This window comes from Rhinopithecus bieti, unplaced genomic scaffold (assembly GCF_001698545.2).
Source record: "Rhinopithecus bieti isolate Rb0 unplaced genomic scaffold, ASM169854v2 scaffold_7681, whole genome shotgun sequence".
Classification (NCBI taxonomy): domain Eukaryota; kingdom Metazoa; phylum Chordata; class Mammalia; order Primates; family Cercopithecidae; genus Rhinopithecus; species Rhinopithecus bieti.
The window spans coordinates 5,235,231-5,254,829 of NW_016806571.1; the positions used below are offsets into that span (position 1 = coordinate 5,235,231).

Sequence of the window (19,599 nt, forward strand, 5' to 3'; positions counted from 1 at the left end):
GTTAGCCAGGATGGTCTCGATCTCCTGACCTCGTGATCCGCCCGTCTCGGCCTCCCAAAGTGCTGGGATTACAGGCTTGAGCCACCGCGCCCGGCCACCCTTAAAATTTTAAGTGAAATTTTCTGTATACAGATGTGGACATGGTTCTGGCAAGAGAGACTCTGATCGTCACTACATTTTCAAAGATGCTCTGACCAACTGTGAATTAGTCACTTAAAGTGGAAAAGAAGGGCTGGGCATGGTGGCTCATAGCTGTAATCCCAACACTTTGGGAGGCCAAGGCAGGTGGATAGCTTGAGCCCAGGAGTTCAAGACCGGCTTGGGCAACATGGTGAAAACCTGTCTCTACAAAAAAATTAAAAAATTAGCCAGCCGTGGTGGTGCACACCTGTAGTCCCAGCTACTCAGGAGGTTGAGGTGGGAGGATCGATTGCTTAAGCCCAGGAGGTCAAGGCTGCAGTGAGCCATAATTGCACCACTGCACTCCAGCCTGGGTGACAGAGTGAGACCCTTTCTGAAAACAAAGGAAAAAACATGGGAAAGAAGGATGGATGTATCTCTCAGCATGGCCTGAACTCCTTACCCGGTAGGCCTCTTCCCAAAGCCCACTGGCCCGGTACATGTTCACTGTTGCCTTCCATTCCTGGGCCTTGAGGTAGTGGTACTCGGCCTCCTGTAGACGGTCTTCAGCCTCCAGCTCCTGCAGGAAGGTGAGTCAGGATGGAGAGATGGGGAGATGGAGCCTGGTTGGGGAAGAGATAGGTAGAGCCAGGAGAAGGGCTCACCTTGCCCAGATGTAGGTGTGTGTCACTGAGGAGATCTGGATGGTGCTTCCCTACCAAACGGATCACGTCATCATACAACTTGTGCTTTTTGTACATGATGATGGCAAGATCAGGCTCTTCTACTGTCACATATAGCCTGGGGAAGGGAGATACATCTGGGGCCTCCTAGACCCGATTCCTGCTGTCACTGCCTTCTGGGCAGAAGGTACACATCCTCAGGCCCCATCCCTCCTCCCAGCCTTGAAATCTCATCTCCCACTACACCTCCTCTGAGGCCACGGCTCACCTTTCAGCTTCACGGTACTTGCCCTGCTTCTCCATTTCCTGGGCCTGAGTGATGTATAGCACTGACACATCTTCTGGTCTCATGCATTTCATCGCCAGCTGTGGAGGCACAGAGGCAGGGCAGCCTCAGGTCCAATTCCCCAGGGAAGCAGGGCTTCAAGGAAACCTGCTTGTTCAGAAGCTCTGAACTCTCCCAACAATCACAGGAGTTTGGTTATTGCCACTCTACTAGTGAGGTCGGGGAATTCCAAGTCCATAAGAAGCAGAGGAAGAACTATATTCCGCTAAGGTGGGAGGGTCTGCGATGCCTTGTGCTGGGGCATACACTCCCATTACCGCTGTAACCACTGGGCTCTGAAGTGTAGGGGTGAGAACAAAGACATCAATGTGACCAGAGGCGTCAGGAGTGGTAGTTCAGACTCCCCAGCTCCCAAGCCCATCTGCTCCTTCAGAATGATAGATAGGTCTGGAAACAAGGGCCTCTCTTCATCCCTTCCTTTCCCTATGGCTAGGGATCAAAGTGGCTCAGACTGTTTTCTGGTACTCTTTGTCAGCTTTCAGGGAGTCAAGCGAAGAGGAGAAACAGAGACTGAGGAATGAGGCCACACTTCCACTAACGCAGAGTTCTCTTACAGTGAACTCCATTCATCCCTACCTTGTGGGCTTGTTCCCAACGGCCAGCCTGGGTATACATGTCTATAGCATCTTTTGTCCGGTCTCCCTTAGTATAGAGCTCCTCAGCAATCTGTAGTTGATGGGAGGTAGATACAAAAGGTCAGAGCAACAGACTTAAAGCACCTTGAACCCTCAAAGAACAAACCTTGGCTGGGATGGTGGAGAGCCTGCAATACAACCTTGTAATGATAGAGAAGAAACAATGAGTATGGGTGTCTCGTATATTCTACCATTTAAACAGAAAGACCAGCCCCAAGCAGTATGAGGACAATACAGTGGAATTCAAAAGGGCCTCACATTTCTGCAATGCAAAGCAATTTTATATTGTAACTATGTTAGTGTTATTCACGAAGAATCACTCATGCTGGCTGGGACAGAGCTAGAGACTCACTTTTTTTTTTTTTTTGAGACGGAGTCTCGCTCTGTCGCCCAGGCTGGAGTGTAGTGGCTGGATCTCAGCTCACTGCAAGCTCCGCCTCCCGGGTTTACGCCATTCTCCTGCCTCAGCCTCCCGAGTAGCTGGGACTACAGGCGCTCACCACCTTGCCCGGCTAATTTTTTGTATTCTTTAGTAGAGACGGGGTTTCACCGGGTTAGCCAGGATGGTCTTGATCTCCTGACCTCGTGATCCGCCCGTCTCGGCCTCCCAAAGTGCTGGGATTACAGGCTTGAGCCACCGAGCCCGGCAAGACTCACTTTATGTATCTGGGGTGAAGGGAGGTATCAGTGTCACACTGGAATGAAATTGGGAAAGTAAACTGTTGTGATGCTGTTTGGGGCCCAGAAAGAAGGATCTGGTGAGCTTGCCTCCACTTCCTGTTTTGGGTTCTCTCATTGTTATCCTCTACTGCATCGCCTCGTGCTGCGAAAAGGGACTCTTCCTCACCTCATACTCCTGCAGGGATGCATAGTGTTGGGCCACAAGAGGATAGTATTTGGACGCGGTGTTCTGGTCTTGTAGATCTAATATATAAATTGCCTTCTTCCACTGGCGGGCACCCAGGGCGGCCTCGATTGCCTTAATGGAGCACCTGGCAAAGTTGAGAAAGATATAAATATGTGGGATGAAAGATGAAGATGAATGGAGGTAAAAGGACCCCTTAAGCACACACCAACCTACATTTTGAGACACCTTCTTTTAAGCCTTGGTGTCTTTACTTGCTCCACTGCCCCTCACTTCACACCTAAATCTCCTTTACATTCCCATACTCCCATACCTGGCTTCGATGTAGTGATTAATGGCTGCATCAAGCTGCTTCTGCTGTACCAGGTGGTCCCCCCATGCCTCCTCTAGTTTCACCACTTCCACTGGGAAGGCCAATCGAGCCAGCTCTACCGCTGCCAGGGAGAGAAAAGGTGCTCAGCCCAGATTTCCAGGGATGGGCCTCAGGAAAAAGGTAGGACAGGGAGATGAAGCATGGAGAATGGGTAAGAAGGGGAGGAATGGAGAACTGGAGCCAGGCAACCTGAACACACACACCAAGGGGTGCCGGGGAATCAGAGGGGCAAGAGTCCACAACAGTAAAGGATGGCTCATAGGTGGCTAGTACCTTTCATGAATGCGTTGCCTTTACGGTAGCACTCCAGGGCCTTCTGTGGATTGTGAATCTTCTCAAAGAGATCACCTGCCTGTTAACACATAGCACATTACTATGATACCCCTACAACACAAAGAACTAAGTATTAGCTCCAAAAACAAGGGAACACCAGCAGTCAGGAAGTGCTCTGCACCCCAAGACTCCTCTGGGTGAGGGAAGGGTTCTGAGCTCTGGACATAAAGGCTAGGAAAAGGAAGCCAGCATACCCTTTCGTAGAGTTCCCCCTTGATAAGGGCCGCAGTGATGTCTTCTACCAGCTCTGTGTTGGCTAGCAGTTCCTCTCGGGTCAGCACCAGCCGAGCAGCTTTGGCAGGGAGCCCAGCTTTGAGGTAGAGGCTGATGGCTGCTAGCCCATCCCCTTGGCTCTCCTGTAGTTCACCTGCTCGCTCCTCCTGCTGTGTGTCCATAAGCCACTGGTAGTAACTACGGCGTAGCTTCTCTAGGGCTGGGTGCCCCTGGACACACACAGAGGAGAACTAGAAGTCACATCCCCCTTCCTACCCTTCTGCCTCCCATGCTTCTCCAATCCCTCTATAACAAGGGGAATGCTCCTGGGTCAGTAGTATCCTAACTCCTCGCCACGTCAAGTCCAAGCCCCAACCCTGTTCTGGTTTCTATGGCCTCCTTGACAAAAGAAGGTTTTTGAAATTGGCAGAACCAAATTCTCAACAACCGTGGAGAAGACAAAACAGGTACCTTGGCTTCAGCCACAGCGATACACTCTTCCCAACGGTGTAGCTCCTGGTACATGCCCATGGCCTCCTCCACAGCATTCTAGGGGAAACAGGCAGAGCGGAGAGGGATGCCAGAAAGACATGAGGATCAGAAAGCCACAAGCTCTCCTCAGCCTGGCTATGATGCCAGCACATGAGGACCAAAAGCCTTACCTTTTAACTACTATACCAGCAGAAATATTGGGAAACTAAAAGAAGCTTAAGCTTCAGGCCTCCTTATTTGCACAGGCCCTTTCTAAGGCAACTGTTCTTTTTTTTGAGACGGAGTCTCACTCTGTTGCTGAGGCTGAAGTGCAGTGGTGCGATCTCGGCTCACTGCAACCTCCGCTTCCTTGGCTCAAGCGATTCTCCCGCCTCAGCCTCCCAAGTAGCTGGGATTACAGGCATGCGCCACCATGCCTGGCTAATTTTTTGTATTTTTAGTAGAGATGGGGTTTCACTATGTTGGCCAGTCTGGTCTTGAGCTCATGACCTCATGTGATCTACCTGCCTCAGCCTCCCAAAGTGCTGGGATTGCTGGCATGAGCCACCACACCCGGCCTAAGGCAAATGTTCTTAAAGAGAGCTCCTCCAATTGTATAAGCTTCCGGCCCACAAAACCTGGATCTACCCCTATGCATAAGAACTGCAAAGACAGGCTCTAGACTAGAGGGGAGGTAGTAGACTGCATATGAAAGAAAGTAGTAATCAAAGTCCAAATAAGGAAGTTTGTCTAGAAAAGTAAGCACTAACACAAGAGGAGGAAATTAAGGAAGGGGTGAAACTAACTATATAAACCTCTTTGAAAGTTTTCACCAAGCCTTTGGAAGCCTAGCTCACCAGCACGCTTTCCTCCCTTGAGTTTGCATCCCCTCTTCCATCCTGTCTCTCTTTTCCTATTACCTGTTCCAAAAAGATCATTTCGGCCAGTTTGTAGTTCTTTTCCAGCATGGCTAGACGTGCTCGGACCTGATAAAAGTCTGTTCCTTCTCCGCCCTGTGGGGGAAAAAGGAGGTTCTGGTTTTTCTGTAGGTGCTGCTGTTCTGTCTGTGAGGGCTGAATTTGGAAGGCCAGAAGGATGGAGAAAACAAAAGACTTGGGAAGGTAAAACATTTCATGGAGCTTAAAGGTTTGAGGTTTAGCAAAAGCAATTCTGAAATGGTCTGACTTGAGGGTAGAGGTAGGGTGGGCAGAGTAAAGGAAACTAGGGATGGCTGGAAAGCTAGAAATCATGGGGCTGAATACTAAGAGAAATCAGCTTGGGAGACAGACAGAATGAATCAGGAGCATAATACTTGCATATTCCCGGGACACTCGATCTGCAATCTCATTGGTCTCATGCAGGAATCGAGCTTTTGCTACTTGGCCCAAAGCACAAAAGCACCTATGGCATGGAAGCAATGACATTGATAGTAATATTATTATAGAATCATCATTAATTCACTGGTTCAGCAAATACAAATTGATGTGCATCTATGATGTGCCAGGCAATGTGCTTGTCACTAGAGACATACAGAGACTGAGGAAGATGAGGGCTTTGCTCTCCGAGAACTTCCATTCTGGTGGAGACAAATAATTAGTAAAATTGGAGATAATAAAAAATAATGTAATATTATAGATCAAGCTTGTTCAACCCATGGCCCAAGATGGCTTTGAATGTGGCCCAACACAAATTCATAAACTTTCTTAAAACATTATGAGATTTGTGATTCTTTTTTTTTTTTTAAGCTCATCAGCTATCATTAGTGTTAGTATATTTTATGTGTGGCCCAAGATAATAATTCTTCCAATGTGGCTCAGGGAAGCCAAAAGATTGGACACCCCTGTTATAGATAGTGACTGAAGGGGCCACTTAACTTGGTAGCTGGAGAAGGTCTCTCTGATGAATTGACATTTGAGCTGAGACCTGAATACAAGAAAAAGCCAGTCATGGCAGGATGGGGAAAAGTCATTCCTGGAGAGGGAACAGCTAGTGTAAAGGCCTATAGCAGGTGTGAGCTTGGCACGCTCACAGAACCAGAAGGATGCCAGTGTGGTTGGAGACTAATGGCCAAGTAGGAGACTGGCATGAGAAAAAAGCAGAGGTCAGAAAAATAAAAAAATAAAATAAAAAGAAAGAAGCAGAGGTCAAAAAACTTCAGGGGTAAGGCCATGCAAGGAGTTTGGGTTTTATGGTAAGTAAAACAGTGAGCTAATGGAAGGTTCCAGTCGTGAAAATGAGACAATCTATGTTTAAAAAATGACCTCAGCTGCTCTGGGATGAATAGATGGTAGGGGTACAAGAAATAGTATCAGTGAGACTAACTAAGAGGCTGTGCAATACTGCAGGTGGGAGATGGCAGTGGTCTGCACGAGGATGGAGACATCAGGATGTGTTTTGAAGACAGAGTCGTTAGGACTTGCTGATAATCTACATGTGGGAAGTGTGGACAAAATGGGATCAAGGATGATTTCTAGCCAAAATGGCAGCAGGTGACATTTACTGAGCATTTTGCACAGATTCTCTCATCACTCCTTCACTACCAATATCCTTACCATCTTCTTTATCATCATATGAGGCAAATACTATTATTATCCCTAGTCTACATGGAGAAAATCAAGAAGCCAAGGTTTGGGAAGGTCAAATAACCTCTCTATGGTTATAGAAGTTGGTAATTGGAACCAAGATTTGAACTAAAGGAGTCTGGAGTCCCAAGTTTGTCCTGTGAACTACACTCCTATACCAAACCTGGATTATACACATATGCATGGATTGAAGGGTAAGAATAGTAAAAAAATGTTAAGGGGAACCTAGTTACAAGAAGGGGCAGTAAAAATAATAACAGACATACTCTTGTTCACTTTTTTTTTTTTTTCGAGATACGGTCTCGCTCGTCAGCCAGGCTGGAGTGCAGTTGCATGATCTCAGCTCACTGCAACCTTTGCCTCCCAGGTTCAAGTGATTCCTGTGCCTCAGCCTCCTGAATAGCTGGGACCACAGGTGCGCACCACCATGCCCGGCTAATTTTTGTATTTTTAGTAGAGCTGGGGTTTCGCCATGTTGGCCAGGCTGCTCTCAAACTCCTGGCTTCAAGTGATCTGCCTGCCTCACCCTCCCAAAGTGCTAGGATTATAGGCATGAGCCACTGTGCCCAGCCAAGACACACTCTTTTTTTTTTTTAAGACGGAGTCTTGCTCTGTCACCCAGGCTGGAGTGCAGTGGCGCCATCTCAGCTCACTGCAACCTCTGCCTCCTGGGTTCAAGCAATTCTCCTGCCTCAGCTTCCTCAGTAGCTGGGATTACAGGTGCCCGCCAATACGCCTGGCTAATTTTTGTATTTTTAGTAGAGATGGGGTTTCACCATGTTGGCCAGGCTGGTCTCAACTCCTGACCTTGTGATTTGCCTGCCTCGGCCTCCCAAAGTGCTGGGATTACAGGCGTGAGCCACCACACCCGGTCAAGGCATACTCTTATAATCTAGGATGGGAGAGTGTTTGGAATATTGTACTGCAGAACGGCTCTATGTTATTTGCTGGCAGTGAGAAGGTAGGGAGTACCTTAACACTGGATTGGAGCAGCCCACAGAGAAAATACTCATGTGGTCATCCCTCCTAGCTACCTGGCACCTCTGTTCTACACGTCTACCTCACCTCTCTGCAATGTGTAGTTGCCTTGCCTCTAGTGCCAGTTTACTCAAGGTTTTCCACATTGCCTCTGTTTCTGGGGTCATTTCCAGAGTCTCTAAGAAGTCTGTTGCCCTGGAAAGGGAAGGAAGCAACGCATAATGAATAAGGAACGGGCTAGGAAGATACAGCAGAAGACTGGTGATGGGGCAAGGGGAGGGGGAAGAGCCATCTTTGTCTCATCGCCTCCCAGGATCACTGGATCCTTATCAGTGCTGGCCAGTTTTACACCCCACCCCAGGTCCTCCCCTCTCAGAACCAGACTCTCCCACCACCTCCCAGGTTATTGGCCAGCCTCTCACCGGATGTAGTTGCCATCATCAATGGCTGTTCCAAACTCGATGAGGCCCTCATCCAGTGTGTAGGCAACAGTAGTCACACCTTCCATCACCATCACTTCGGTCTTTCCCCCGCCCCGCTCCAGACCTATAATATCACCCTGTAAAAGTTCACCCCACCCCAATTTCAGATTAGTTTCCACTGAATCAATTGTAGAAAAGACCCACCCTCATCCAACCCAATCAGTGGTCAAGAGAGTCACAGCAGCCCTGATTTTCCTAACATTTTAGTTTCTCTCAAGCATAAAAAAATACTTCATTTATAGCAATATCCTTGGGTTAAAGTATACTCCTAACTATGACAGCGCCAACTCCTGGAGGTACAAAGTGTGGCATTCACTTCTGCTTCCAGCAGTACCATAAGAGTAGATATTCTTAAGGGTTCTCTCGTTAAAATATGACTTGAACCTGGAACATACTTTTTAATGCATTGCTTAGGCTTACTTGAAGAAATCACTTTTAATGCATTGCTTTACTTACTTGAAGATTTTCCTACCCATATCCTACCCTTCTCTCTCAAAAAAAGACAGACAGAAAGAAAAAGGTCAATAAGCTAAAATCCTGAGCAAGAAGAGAAGGAAAGTGAGCAAACGGAAAAGGTACAGTTGTCCTGAAAGCAAATGCAGTGTCAGGAGAATAAACCTTAGGCCCTCCAGCAGGATGGGGAGGCTGAATTTGAAAATCCTTAATTAAACCTGGGATCCACTCTTTAGTAAAGGGAACAAAATAAATGGTTACAGATCATTAATATGTCTGATTCCTGCAGAAACAAGACCGAATCATCACTGGAGGAAAACATATCCATTTTAGGCCCTCAGGATTCCAAAAGAATACATTCAAAGCAACATGAGCTCACAATAAAAAAACAAAAAAAACAAAAAAAAAACAAGGAAACCAACCACTATGAAACAGTAAATAATAACTACAAACAACAGTTTTAGACCTTCAAGAATTTCAGATATTAAAATATCTGGGTGTGGTTGCATGTGCCTGTAGTCCCAGCTATTCAGGAGGCTGAGGTGAGAGGATCACTTGAGCCTGGGAGTTTGCGCACGCAGTGCGCCGTGATCATGCCACTGCACAGCCTGGGTGACAAAGTGAGACCCTGTTTTTTGTTTTGTTTTGTTTTTGTTTTTAAGCCCAGTTATGGAATATAAAATGATTATTTATGAAGCACCTAAATACCTTAAAAGATGAAATGAAAAATTAAGCAAGGAATAAGAAATTATCAATATGACCAGGCAGACTAGAGAAATAATCAAATAAAACTTAAAGAAATATTTAATGTTTGAAGTAAAAAACTCAATGTATAGTTTAAATAGCAGATTAGACAATGATTAGTAGCAGATTAGCAAACTAATGAATCGAAACAGATCTAAAGAAATTATCCAGAGGCCAGATGCAGTGGCTCATGCCTGTAATCTCAGCACTTTCGGAGGCTGAGGCGGAAGGATTGCTTGAGACCAGGAGTCTGAGACCAGCCTGGGAAACACAATGAGAACTTGTCTTTACAGAAAATTGAAAAAAAACAAAACAAAACAAAACAAAACAAAAAACCTGGGCATGGAGCATGGATCAGGAAGAAAGAAACTATGAAAGATAAATTAAAAATGCAAAACAAGAAATCTAACATTTGCCTAACTAGAGTTCTGATGAAGAGACTAGAGGATGGTTGAGAAGAAGCAATGTTCGAAGAGATAATAACTAAGAAACTTCCAAGAGTGATGAAAATACGTGTATTCATAAATACAAGAAACACGATCTATACTAAACAGGATAAATTTTAAAAATTTATGGCTGGGTGCAGTGGCTCATGCTTATAATCCCAGCACTTTGTGGGGCTAAGGCAGGTGGATCACAAGGTCAGGAGACTGAGACCACCCTGGCCAACACGGTGAAACTCCATCTCTACTAAAAATACAAAAGATTAGCCAGGTGTGGTGGCACACGCCTATAGTCCCAGCTACTTAGGAGGCTGAGGCAGGAGAATCGCTTGAACCCGGGAGGTAGAGGTTGCAGTAAACCAAGATCGTGCCACTGCACTCCAGCCTGGGTGACAAAGACTCCGTCTCAAAAAAAAAAAAAAAAAAAAAACTAGACACATTGTAGTGAAACTTCAAAACACCTAAGAAAAAGAGAAGATTTTTTTTTTTCTGAGACAGTCTCACTCTGTCGTTCAGGCTAGAGAGCAGTGGTACAATCTCGGTTCACTGCAACCTTTGCCTCCCAGGTTCAAGCGATTCTCACGCCTCGCCTCTCAAGTAGGCAGGATTACAGGAAAGCGCCACCATGCCCGGCTAATTTTTATTCTTTTTAGTAGAGATGGGGTTTCGTCACATTGGCCAGGTTGGTCTTGAACTCCTGGCCTCAAGTGATCTGCCTATCTCAGCCTCCCAAAGTGCTAGAATTACAGGCGTGAGCCACTGTGCCCAGCCCTAAAAAAGAAGACTTTAAAAGAAACCAAAGAGAGGCCAGGCACAGTGGATCATGCCTGTAATCCCAGCACTTTAGGAGGCCGAGGCGGGCAGATCACGAGGTCAGGAGATCAAGACCATCCTGGCTAACACAGTGAAACCCCATCTCTATTAAAAATACAAAAAATTAGTCGGGCATGGTGGCAGGCACCTGTAGTCCCAGCTACTCGGGAGGCTGAGGCAGGAGAATGGCATGAACCTGGGAGGCAGAGCTTGCAGTGAGCCAAGATCACGCCACTGCACACCAGCGTGGGCGACAGATCGCGCCACTGCACTCCAGCCTGGGCAACAGATCGCACCACTGCTGGGTGACAGATCGCACCACTGCACTCCAGCCTGGGCGACGCAGCAAGACTCCGTCTCAAAAAAAAAAAAAAGGAAAAAAAAAAAAAGAAACCAAAGAGAAAAGACAGATCATCTGTACAGAAATGGCTGCTGATAAATTTTTCAGAACAGCAATGGAAGTCAATCAATGAGACAACATTTATAAATTAAGAAAAATTAACTGTCAATCTAGAACTGGGTACTGAGTCCAAGTATCTTTTCAGAACAAAGGCTAAATAGAAACATGTTCAGATAATGAAAAACTGAAAATTTATCATCTTTCACTAAAGAAATTTCTAAATAAGGCTGGGCACAGTGGCTCATGTCTGTAATCCCAGCACTTTGGGAGCCCGATGGAGGCAGATCACTTGAGGTCAGGAGTTTGAGACCAGCCTGGCCAACATGGTGAAACCCATCTCTACTAAAAGTACAAAAATTAGCTGGGCGAGGTGGCACATGCCTGTAATCCCAGCTACTCGGGAGGCTGAGGTGGGAGAATCACTTGAACCTGGGAGGTAGAGGTTGCAATGAGCCAAGATCATGCCACTGCACTCCAGCCTGGGCAACAGAGTGAGAACCTGTCTCAAAAAACAAAGAAACAGAAACAAAAAACTTCTAAATAATATTCTTCAGGAAGAAGAAAAGTCATTCCAGAGAGAAGACTGGCATTGTAAGAAAAGGTAAACAAAGGAACTGGTACTGTGATGGTAAATCTAAATGAATCCTGTCTGATAAAATAATCAGGCAGGGTGTGGTGGCTCATGCCTGTAATCCCAGCACTTTGGGAGGCCGAGGCGGGTGGATCACCTAAGGTCAGGAGTTCGAGACCAGCCTGGCCAACATGGCAAAACCTCATCTCTACTAAAAGTACAAAAATTAGCTGGGCGTGATGATGGGTACCTGTAATCCCAGCTACTTGGGAGGCTGAGGCAGGAGACTCTCTTGAACCCAGGAGATGGAGGTTGCAGTGAGCCAAGATCGCGCCACTGCACCCCAGCCTGGGTGACAGAGAGACTCTGTCTCAAATAAAATAAAATAACCATGCCTATCTTTGGGGACAAAATAAGATTAGACCTAAAATACTGGACAAAAATGACAAAGGGGAGGAGATGAAAGTTAATGTCTTTTAAAGTCCTTGTATTGTTTGTAGGGGAGGGGGTGGTTAGATGCTTATTAACTTTAGACTTTGTTCATTTAAGTACACGTTAAAACTTTCAAGGTAGCCTCTACAGAAATAGGATATATAACTTTCAAACCCAAAATGTAAAAAAAAAAAAAAAAAAGGTGTTTAAAGAAAGGACAAAATTAGCCAGACATGGTGGCATGCACCTGTAGTCCTAGCTATACAGGAGGCTGAGGCAGGAGGATTGGTTGAGCCCAGGAGGTTGAGGTTGCAATGAGCTATGACTGTATCACTGCACTCCAGCCTGGGAGATAGTGTGAGACCCTGTCTCAGAAAGAAAGAATAGAGAGAGAGAAAAAAAAGAAAACAGAGAAGAGAGAGTAAAAGAGAGAAAGAGAGAAAGAGAGAGATAAAGAAAAAGAAAGAACTAAACAAATAAATTTTAGACCCTAATCAGTTTAAAATGAGGCAAAAAGGAGATTAAAAAAGGTATGGAAAAGGACGAAAAGAAGCATCAAGCGCTCTACCCATACACACACCAGCCATCCTAGCCTAGCACAGGAGCCTGCCTCTCTTGTTTTCTCTGGCTCCCCCCAGATTTTGGAAGACTACCGGCTATGTGTGATGTTGTGGTAGGATAGGAGAGAAGATCTGATCTGTAATTTAAGAAAAAAAGGCACTTTGAATGGCTTATAATGGAGAATCAGCACAGGAGATGACATTAGAACTGCCTCTCCTATCAGGGATTTCCAGCCTAGAGGGATCTCCATATTATGACCTGGTGACTTCCCAGGGCCACTGTAATGAACCCATACTCCAAGGGTCTAATACAATGTCAGGAATCTGAAAAAGGATGGTTCTGGGTGTTGGTCCATAAGTCTAGGCTTCATTTGCCAATTCTATCACAGAGATTAAGGGTGGTGGACACAGAAAACCAAGTAGCCTTCAGAGTCTCCTCATGGCTCTAATTAATCAGCTCAATACCACATCTGAGGGCCCCTAGTGTCCAACATACCCTAATAGTGAACATGGTGACTGTCTCAGGTGCCTCAATGTTGTACCACACACACATGCTGTTTCGGTTCTGAGCTACCAGCACATCACTTCCTGGGACCCACTGCACGTAGGAGCAGAAGTTGAGGATCATCGTCTTAGAGCAGCTTTCAATATCATATAGATGCAACTGAAGAAAGAAGAGACAGATAACACAATTAGAAGGGGATGTGGGGTTGTCTCCTGCTTTTGACCATTTCCCTAATGGTGAGATGTGGTGAGCTAACTCAGGTTCACGCTGCATTTCAAAGCTTACTGATCTGCTTTCTGCTGAGCTGGTATATCCTAACTCTGGTCAAGTAAGAGATGGCCCACAGAACAAAGATCTACATCCCAGGAATTTTAAGTTAGGTGAAGGTCAGACTTTCCTTCTTGAAATAACTCTGGGCCAGAGTTACCAGCTTGGATTACAAATGGCAGGCCACTAGAAAAATTAAATTATCTGGAAAGTTGTGATGTGGCTGTCACTGAAATTAAAATCATCAGGTTGTCTCTTTGATCTGAGGTTGAACACTCTGGTGCCACCATATTGGGATGAGAATCAATGAGGGACGAAGAGGCTGTCCTCCAGCCAGTTCATGCCATCAGATAAGTGTGGCTGAAAAGCACTGGACAGCAGGTCTAGGTGAAGGTCAGCTAGGCATGAGCAGGAGGAATGCAGGGTTAAGGAAGTTTCCTGAGGGCACAGACTGTCAACAGCAAGAGACACCAACTTCCAAGCTCCCTTCTTGACTTTGTTGCCATAATACAATCACCTCTGAGGTAATATAGGATTGCTGGGCGTGGTGGCTCACACCTGTAATCCCAGCACTTTGGGAGGCTGAGGCGGGCAGATCACCTGAGGTCAGGAGGTCAGGAGTTTGAGACCAGCCTGACCAACATGGTGAAAACCCATCTCTACTAAAAATACAAAAATTATCTAGGTGTGGTGGCACGTGCCTGTAGTCCCTGCTACATCATCTGAGGCAGATGGGAGGCTGAGGCAGGAGAATCGCTTGAACCTGGGAGGCAGGGGTTGCAGTGAGCCTAGATCGTACCACTGCACTCCAGCCTGGGTGACAGAGTGAGACTCTGTCTCAAAAAAAAAAAAAAGGAAGAGGTAATAAAGGATGGATTTCGGTATCAGCTACAGAGAATGTTGATTCTTCTGTGCCTTCTGCTATGCTGATGATACAGCAAAGACAACAGGCTCCATCCTGCCTCCCTCAGTCCCTGGTGGCAGCTTGTCTCACACCCTCTGCGGTCCAGCCAATGCCTAAGGCCTTAGTAGCTCTTCTCACACAAAGTTTCCGGTCCCTGAAGAGGAGCCTGTGACCAGTCTCATTAAGTTCCAGCCAATCCACGTGGCTCTCATGGCTCACGGTGCCAATGTTGTAGCCACCAATCAGATCCACTGTAGAATAAAGGAGACAGGGTTAAGAAGAGAGATTCCACACATGTACCTAGTGTGGCCAACACACATAATTTTGCTAGGAAGTCTAGGAAGCTGGGTCTCTTTTAGAATTGTAGAGGTTTTGTTTAACTACGTTGTTAACTCAAAAGGTCCAGACCCACAGAAATGTCGTCACTCTCTGGGACTTACGGAGTTACCTCAGAGCAGACTAGAACTATTGAGCAAGTGGCTTCTCCTACTCACCGAATCCCCTCGAAGGCAGCACTGAGCACATTAAAGATAAGCCTGATACAACACAGCAGTGAGACAAGGCTGCTGAATAAATGACCTTGATGGTCATATGCTCTAAGAAGTTACCTGCAAATTTGAATGCCTACTGTGTAAGAGCACTGCAAGGGTAGATGGTGGGGAAGGCATGCAGAAAAACCTCTGACTAAAGTTAGGCTGGTCACTGCAGAGGATGAATATTTTAGTTTGGTTTGAATCTTGTAGACAATATCAGAAACTATCACATTTAGAGCAGACCAATTAGGGTTGGCTGGGATGCTTTCAGGGAGTCTCTTGGTCAAAGCCTACTTATAAGTTTTAGTGATATCCATTATTAATGAACAACGTGCCTCACTTTGTTATATATGCTTAAGCTAAGGACCAAATGTTTGCTGGTGTCTATAATTGTGAAGACCAATTTAAAAAACAATCTTCCTTTAATTAAAAAGTAAAATTGGCTGGGCATGGTGGCTCACGCCTGCAGTCTCAGCACTTTGGGAGGCCGAGGTGGGCAGATCACCTGAGGTTAGGAGTTGGAGACTAGCCTGGCCAACGTGGTGAAACCCTGTCTCTACTAAAAATACAAAAAAAATTAGCTGGGTGTGGTGGTGGGTGCCTGTAGTCCCAGCTACTTGGGAGGCTGAGGCAAGAGAATCGCTTGAACCCAGGAGGCAGAGGCTGCAGTGAGCCAATATCATGCCACTGCACTCCAGCCTGGACGACAGAGCAAGACTGTCTCAAAAAAAAAAAAAAAAAAAAAGGAAAATGATAAAGCCATATTTTAATGCCCCAATTATAAGTAGAATCAGAGTTCTAGAGTGGCAAGGACCCTAACTCCTGAGAACCCTGAAATTATACATAAAATTATGTGTGTATAGTATATATTTTTCTCGGAGAAGGTCTACGATTTTAGGTACTCCAAAGGGTTGATAGCCCAAAAAAGTTAAGAGAGGAACTCTTTTTTTTTTTTCCCCCCAAGACAGAGTTTCACTCTTCTCACCCAGGCGGGAATACAGTGGCACCATCTTGGCTCACTGTAACCTCCGCCTCCCTGATCCAGGCAATTCTCCTGCCTCGGCCTCCTGAGTAGCTGGGATTATAGGTACCCGCCACCATGCCCAGCTAATTTTTGTATTTTTAGTAGAGATGGGGTTTCACCACGTTGGTCAGGCTGGTCTCGAACTCCTGACCTCAGGTGATCCAGCCGCCTCGGCCTCTCAAAGTACTGGGATTACAGGCATGAGCCACCATACCTGGCCATGAACTCTTGTCATTTTACATACATTGAAAATGAGACCTACATAGTGAAATTGCTTGTCCAAGTTCTCACAACTCATTTTTGCTGCTGGAGTCTTAGGCCTCTTGGTCTACATTATTGTTTCCATTATAGATACCTACATTTCTGAGTGCAGAAACCTGATGTGAAGTATAATATTCATGAAATGTGCAACTACTTTAAGAATAGACTCATATGTATATGGAAACTTGATTTATGACAGATTGCATTACAAATTAGAGGGTGAAGAACGGACTTTCAACAAATGGTTAAACATATGGAAAAATAAAATAAAATTAGATCCCTACCCACATTATACATAAAATGAAGCTCCCATATTAATAAAGATTCCAGGTGAAAAGCAAAATTTAAAAAGTTAAAATGATATGAGCGGGAATAGGAAAGGATTCTTAAATAAACCTAAAGCATCACAACTATATATATATATATATACTTATATATATATAATATATATTTTTTTTTTTTTGTGAGAGCAGGAGTCAGGCTGGAGTGCAGTGGCGCAATCTCAGCTCACTGTAACCTCTGCTTCCCCGGTTCAAGCGATTCTCCTGCCTTAGCCTCCCAAGTAGCTGGGATTACAGGTGCCCTCCACCATGCCCGGCTAATTTTTGTATTTTTAGGAGAGATGGGGTTTCACCATGTTGGCCAGGCTGTTCTCGAACTCCTGACCTCAAGTGATCCGCCTGCCTTGGCCTCCCAAAGTGCTGGGATTACAGGCGTAAGCCACCATGTCCGGCCTCAAACTAATTTTTTTTAAGTGAAAAAAATGGACTATTTTAAAGTGAAAATGTCTGAACAGTGAAAGACTCCCAAAAGGAGAGAAAAGACAAGCCACAGGCTAAGGCAAAAATATCTGCAATGCAAATAACCACCAAAGTCTATACAAGCATATACAAAGACTTCAAATCAATGAGGAAGAGACACTCTGATTTTAAAAATGGGTAAGAGATAGGAACTAGCAATTCACAGAAGAAGAAATATAAATGGTCAATAATTATTATATATGAAATTAATATAGAGATATAATTTTATATATATCATGTTTAAGCCAAATTATGAAGTCAGGCAATTTCAAGTATTACAGAAGATGTCAGACAATAGAAACTCTAACTGCTGGTGGAAACAGAAATTGGTATAACTTTTTAGAGAATAATTTGGAAATATTTAGTGAAGTTGAAGACACAGGTCCTCTGTGATTTAGCAGGTCCATTCTAGGCATGGAACTCAGACAACCAAATCACTGTAATAGTGAAAAATCAGCAACTTAAATGACCATCAATAAGAGGGAGGATATAAAATGATTCAACATAAATATAACAAAATGTCAGGATTTGACAGAACTGGGTATGAATAAACAAATAATATCTTCTTTTAAAAAAATCGGTTTAAAGTGGAAAGCTTTATAAATTTGTGTGTCATCTTTGCATGGGGCCATGCTAATCTTCTCTTTATCATTCCAATTTTAATATATGTACTGCCAAAGCAAGAAAAGTATCATTATTATTAATAGCTAACATTTATTACTATGTACCGGGGATAAGTGTATTTCATATAAAGTAGGTACTATTTTTATCCCTATTTTGTAGGAAACTGAGATATTAGAAAGATGAAGTAACTTCCTAAGATCACACAGGTAGAGAAGTGAGATGGTTTGACTCCAGAGCCCCATTCTTTTTTTTTTTAATTTAATTACTTTCTTTTTTCATAGAGACAGAGTCTCACCACGTTGCCTACGCTAGTCTCAAACTCCTGAGCTCAAGTAACCCGCCCGCCTCAGCCTCCCAAAGCGGTGGGATTACAGGTGTGAGCCACTGTGCCTGGCCCAGAGCCCCATTTTCAACAGCTACATTGTATAGGTAATGCTGTTCTCTATACTATTTTTTATGCTTGAAACAGTTCATGATAATTGTGAAACGCAAATAAAGTTTCTGTCATTATTAGTTACCAATGATAAACTATACAAAAAATAAGACCTCTTCCAGTTCTAACAGTCTATATGATTCTATGAAGTCTAAACAGGAAAATTCATAAATTTAATGGGTCTTCTCTACCACTCACAATTTGCCAACCCTAAGATATATGTCTAGAGAACATGAATAATTATATAGACCTTTGGGATTTGTTTTTGTTTGTGTTTTAAGAGATGGGGTCTTACTCCATCATCTAGGCTGGAGTGCAGTGGCACAATCATGGCTCACTGCAGCCTTGAACTACTGGGCTCAAATGATCCTCCTGCCTTGCCCTTCCAAAGTGCTGGGATTACAAGCATGAGTAACTGTGCCTGACCTGCACCTTTGTTTTTATATCTAGATATCCAGGTACAGATGCACACATATTGACTTAAACATTTTATATATATCCATTGTACATGTGGGGTTACTATTACCTGGTGCTTCTCAGATTCCTGCATTCCCCACTGAACACAATCCTGTGGTATGGAAGTGTGATATAAACATCTATTTTGTTATTAAAATTATGAGAGAGTCTTACTCACCTATAGCAATAGTCTTAAAATCAATAAGATAAGCCAATTTCTTATTATCTTCTGTTCCTCGCTGACACCTCTCATTAATACGAACACTGAAACATGAAGGGCGAGGTAAGGCAAAATGGGCTGAGGTAGTTGGGATGTTTATTAAAGGCTCTGAAGTACCATATGGGATGAAGCTTTTATTTATTTATTTATTTATTTAGAGACAGGGTCTCACTCTGGTTGCCAAAGCTGTAGTGCAGTGGTGTGATCACGGCTCACTACAACTTCGACTTCCTAAGCTCCAGGTGATTCTCCCACCTCAGCCTCCCGAGTAACTGGGACTACAGGGGTGTGCCACCATGCCTGGATAATTTTTTGTATTTTTAGTAGAGAGGGGGTTTCACCATGTTGCCCAGGCTGGTCTTGAACTCCTTGACTCAAGTAGTCTGCTTGCCTCCGCCTCCCAAAGTGCTGGGATTATAGGCGTGAGCCATCATGCCTGGCTGAAGCTGTTAGATTAACTGGAGGACACAGAATTTAGGAGTCCAAAAGGAATTATTTTGGGTTTCAGGGATTTAGAGAATCTTGTGAGGTTACCTGATGAGGTGGGGGTTCATGAATTCAGTGCGTACGGAACCCAAGGTGTCATTATTCCCATATTCCACCAGGGTTAGCTCTCCGGCATTGAAGATCATGCATACCTGGGAAAAATGGAGTTGTTATATGGTGGAAAGGCTACATGAAGAAAAACAGTAGTGGGAGGTGAACTGTCAGTTCAAGGTGACTACCACTTTTCTCCTTGCTCTCTTATCCCGCCAATTTCATCCTCCCGTTTATCTGCTGTTTCCCTATCCCTTGCAACTTGCCATCTTTATGACACAGAAGCTAGAAGGAGGCTTATCGAGATGGTGATAGTGAATCAAGTTCTACTCACATTCTCATTTTCAAAGAAATACTTCTCATTGCCACCAGATCCTTGCCAGGCTATCTGCAATGGGAGAAGACTTAAGAAGCAATGTGGATAAATACCCAAGATAACGCCGAAAGAATGACAGGTTGGGAAGCAGAAAGATCATATTTACATAGGCTTTGGCACTACACAAAAGAGGTGCTATATCAGAATTTGCTCTGGTCCCTG

General features: G+C 44.6%; 1 protein-coding gene across 6 annotated transcripts in view; it reads right to left on the reverse strand.

The window, feature by feature from the left end:
* The window catches only part of IFT172 (intraflagellar transport 172), a 44,365-nt gene that overhangs the window by 12,528 nt on the left and 12,238 nt on the right, over positions 1–19,599 (reverse strand). For 5 of the 6 annotated variants that reach the window (XR_001886526.1, XM_017876974.1, XM_017876972.1 and 2 more), the window contains 18 exons: positions 19,396–19,449; positions 19,059–19,162; positions 18,483–18,568; positions 14,312–14,424; positions 12,994–13,161; positions 8,022–8,158; positions 7,687–7,794; positions 5,356–5,440; positions 4,960–5,052; positions 4,040–4,117; positions 3,550–3,798; positions 3,296–3,374; positions 2,963–3,083; positions 2,632–2,776; positions 1,726–1,815; positions 1,072–1,169; positions 786–921; positions 584–700 (listed from right to left, as the gene is read on the reverse strand). Coding sequence is in view for 5 of the 6 variants with exons in the window: in XM_017876974.1 (XP_017732463.1) it covers positions 584–700; positions 786–921; positions 1,072–1,169; positions 1,726–1,815; positions 2,632–2,776; positions 2,963–3,083; positions 3,296–3,374; positions 3,550–3,798; positions 4,040–4,117; positions 4,960–5,052; positions 5,356–5,440; positions 7,687–7,794; positions 8,022–8,158; positions 12,994–13,161; positions 14,312–14,424; positions 18,483–18,568; positions 19,059–19,162; positions 19,396–19,449 (2,061 nt within the window). In the remaining variant the exon portion in view is untranslated. The remainder of the gene's footprint in view (positions 1–583; positions 701–785; positions 922–1,071; positions 1,170–1,725; positions 1,816–2,631; positions 2,777–2,962; positions 3,084–3,295; positions 3,375–3,549; positions 3,799–4,039; positions 4,118–4,959; positions 5,053–5,355; positions 5,441–7,686; positions 7,795–8,021; positions 8,159–12,993; positions 13,162–14,311; positions 14,425–18,482; positions 18,569–19,058; positions 19,163–19,395; positions 19,450–19,599) is intronic. The other variant, XM_017876973.1, reaches the window with a different exon arrangement.